We start from the raw sequence: 4,181 nt of genomic DNA on the forward strand, positions 1-4,181 counted from the left end.
GATCCTGAATCAAAAGAGGTATAATAAAAGAAAATTAAGCTACAATGCTACCCTAGGATTTGAGAGATGAAGTGAGTAGGAAAGTTCCAGAAGACAATAGAGAATAACCCGCGACCTTACTGTTACGACAACTCCGGGGAAGAGCGTGACTCTACCGTATGAGCTATCCACGATCCTAAACTTTATTCCTCTCGTCTTATGGGTGGACTATTCCGACATATAAAACTTTATTCACTCAGACATCCATTGTTTGTCCCCTTTATATATATATATATAATATATATATATATATATATATATATATATATATATATATATTATATATATATATATATATATATATCAAGGACAACTATACTGAAAGGACAATCATATGGAATCTTCAGGCAACGCATAGTGGGGCCAACAAAAAATATAGAAAATTTACACCAAAATAACAGCAGGGCATTATACGGCAAGATCTACCTTTTTAGAGAGTGATTGTGAATTCTGGGTCCAAAAAAATATTTAATGATTATTATTATCAGCAGTGAATAGGAGTAGCCAAGAAACGGAAAGGATGAGTAGTTAGATATTCTAAAAACTGACCTTATAGTGATTGATTCAGGATTATTTCTTTAGAAGCTTGATTAATGAATGTACATGTAAAATGATGATGAAGATGAAGGTGAACAATTAGATGAAGGGGAAAGAAGATGTAAAATATCAACAAAGGGAGGTAATCTGCGGAGGATGATCCCAAGAAAAGATGAATACCAAAATATCTACTAAGGGATACAATAGTCGGATTTTTTAATAAGGGGCGCACCTTTGTCTTCTTTTTCTCAGCTGTTCACAATGTACAGCTGCAAAAATTTGTATGAACCTCTGGATCATTTTGTCCTAGTAAAATATATTTTTTCACGAATTTTAAAACAATAGGAAAGAATTTCGCTTATTACAGCTATATTAAAATCGATAACTAGTAAGTATTGGAATCTAAATATGATTATAGTGTCAAAAATATGATTTTCCGCTTATCCATTTTGAAAGAATTTGTTAAAATGGAATGTTCGGTTAATTGAAACCTATATGATGTTCGTACAGAATCCGAATAAGAAGGAACGACAGACATGTTTACATTTTATAACAATCAATATACGTTATTGATGAATACAAATGAAAGTGAACATTACGCGCTTCCAACATTATTTTGATTTCAAATTTTTGAGAAATAGCTTGTTCTTTATGCCAAAGAGGATTACATAAATTTAATGTAGACCAGTCAAAAGTAGAAATTCATCAATTTATGATACAATGTTTCCACAAATATGTGCTTGTGTTCAACAACAATAACAGGCAAAACTGAGGGTTTGATTGTGAAATTCCAATTCCATAGCTGTCCTCTTTAATTAATGACTTATCGATGGATAAAAAGTGGACTTCTTTTCGCAGCCTTACGAGAGAGGAACCGATAGAGATTCCGTATCATATCGTATTGTTTAAGAGCTTTTATTCGGAAAATAGTATGATATAAACTCATAACCACTAGCCGGAACTACCGTGTCACAAGATTATTTCTAAAGCAACAAACAAACAAAAATTTGAAAAACGATGAATTCATCTTACTTTGTGGTGCGAAAATGTTTACATTTTTAGCAGAGTAAAATCTCTAATTTTATGACAGGGGTTTTAAAGTAGATTTTTATAGGTCGTGAAGAAGAAATCTTTTTGTGATATGGCATCACAATACGGGCCAAATGTTTATTCAGTTAATAGAAATTGATTCGGAGGTTGACACAAAGTTTTACAACTTTTGATAGAAGGACATCTGAGAAAAACTAGAAAAACATGCGCCATTATAAAAAATCTGACTACTATACTATAGTTCATTCCTTACAGTCAATGAGTAGCATCAGAATCAGATCCATAGTTCCCTTCCATGTAGTCAAGAGTTAATTAATAGAGTTACTTCTCAGATCATTGAGACAAAACTATATATTCAGACTACTAGTACAATCCTTTCAGTCAATGGATCCATAATTCTCTCCCATAGTCACAGAGATAATTAGAGTGATTGAGTTGGGTGAGTGTAAACTGTTGTAACAGTAACATCTCAGATCATTTTGATCAATGAGGCAAAACTATATATTCAGAGTACTAGTCCCATACGATTGACAGTCATATCAGCAACACCAGATCCATGTAATGGGCATAACTAATATATTCAGAGTCCAAGTTCCATCATATATGGTAATATCAGACCACTAACTATTCTAGATAGTCTAGCTATCTAGCAATAGCAATGACTCTATTCTATAGCAACCAACTGTTGTTAGTAGTAGAAAGGACTGTTCAAGTTGTGAAGTTGACGTGACGAGCAAAGGGCCCTCTAGACTTATACACTAGACTAATACAATAAAGTCAATATTTATCAGTTAACCATATAGAAAAAAAAAGATATAAATATAAAGCCACAAGCCGTAATAAAATAAGAAACAAATCCGAATCAGGATGTCGGAGTCTGATCACCATATCTGTGCGAATCGACAGAGCAAGGCACGACAATGGGTCCAACTATCGTCTGCAGGAACTACAGCCAGATGCTAATTCTAAACATTTCTTAAATAATAATTATTACGCAATTATTATTGGTACTACCACTTTTCAAAGACACTGGTTCGATAAATTAGCCATAGATCTATCTATTGAAAGCAGATTCGTACTTTCGATTTTAAAAAATGAAAACAAACCAATCACTCAATTTGTAAGAGGGCGTCATAAAAAAATAGTTCATACTTTCCAGTAAAATTGTTGATAGTTCAATACTTTTTATATATTTTCATATCATTCAAGATATAAGAAATATTTAAAACTTATGGTCGCCAATTAACCAATTTCTTATAAAGTACCGAAATTATAAGAACAGAATCAATTATTGCGCATTCAAGGAAATTGTACCAAGGCAGAAAAGTAGTAGTTTTGCTTTGAAATCGTTAACCAACCAATGGCCCCCACTAGCGGGGGCTGAAGATTCCACATGTCAATCCTTTCAGTAATAGTAATCCTTGATATATATATTATATATATATATATATATATATTTATATATATATACACACTTATATATATATATATATATATATATATATATATATGTATGTATATATATATATATGTATATATATATATATATATATATATATATATATATATATATATATATATATATATATATATATATATATATATACCATAGCTCTGAAAGGTCGACATTCTGAAGAGCCTAAGATGTACAAAATTGCTATTTAAAAGTGGCTAAAGCAGGAACGTTTTAATCTTTTACCAAGGCAACTTTTGAGAAAAACAGACTTGAGGAAACAGCAGGAACGTGTAATCTTTTACCAAGGCAAATTTTGAGAAAAAAAGACTTGAGGAAACAGCAGGAACGTGTAATCTTTTACCAAGGCAACTTTTGAGAAAAACAGACTTGAGGAAACAGCAGGAACGTGTAATCTTTTACCAAGGCAACTTTTGAGAAAAACAGACTTGAGGAAACAGCAGGAACGTGTAATCTTTTACCAAGGCAACTTTTGAGAAAAACAGACTTGAGGAAACAGCAGGAACGTGTAATCTTTTACCAAGGCAACTTTTGAGGAAAAACAGACTTGAGGAAACAGCAGGAACGTGTAATCTTTTACCAAGGCAACTTTGAGAAAAACAGACTTGAGGAAACAGCAGGAACGTGTAATCTTTTACCAAGGCAACTTTTGAGAAAAACAGACTTGAGGAAACAGCAGGAACGTGTAATCTTTTACCAAGGCAACTTTTGAGAAAAACAGACTTGAGGAACAAAATAAAAGCTTGTTCCTTGGATCCTTAAGCTTCCACTAAGGGTTTGATAATGTCAGTATGTCAAATATACACATCCACTTACATTACTTGTTGCCTGCTCCTCGCACATTCCATTTCAATACACATTTTTTTCCAGGTCAACTCAATACTATGCCTTAACCTCCTTATCATTTCCAACCCCATTTTCTTAGCCAGTTTCCCTGGATGATGATGATGATGATGATGATGATGATGATGATGATATGATGATGATGATGAGAAGGGGAGGGTGCTGGCTGCTGCTGGCTGTTATGATGATGGATGATGATATATGATGATGAGGATGGCGATGAATAATAATGGTTACA

General features: G+C 32.8%; 1 protein-coding gene across 1 annotated transcript in view; it reads right to left on the minus strand.

The window, feature by feature from the left end:
• Positions 1-3,498: 3,498 nt before the first annotated feature.
• The window catches only part of LOC144966675 (uncharacterized), a 5,042-nt gene continuing 4,359 nt past the window's right edge, over positions 3,499-4,181 (minus strand). The window contains exon 6 of the mRNA XM_078903432.1: positions 3,499-3,746. Coding sequence (XP_078759558.1) covers positions 3,499-3,746 — 248 coding nt within the window. The remainder of the gene's footprint in view (positions 3,747-4,181) is intronic.

This window comes from Berghia stephanieae, chromosome 2 (genome assembly GCF_034508935.2).
Source record: "Berghia stephanieae isolate SIO BIC M18660-M18661 chromosome 2, UCSD_Bste_1.3, whole genome shotgun sequence".
NCBI classification, from domain to species: Eukaryota; Metazoa; Mollusca; class Gastropoda; order Nudibranchia; family Aeolidiidae; genus Berghia; species Berghia stephanieae.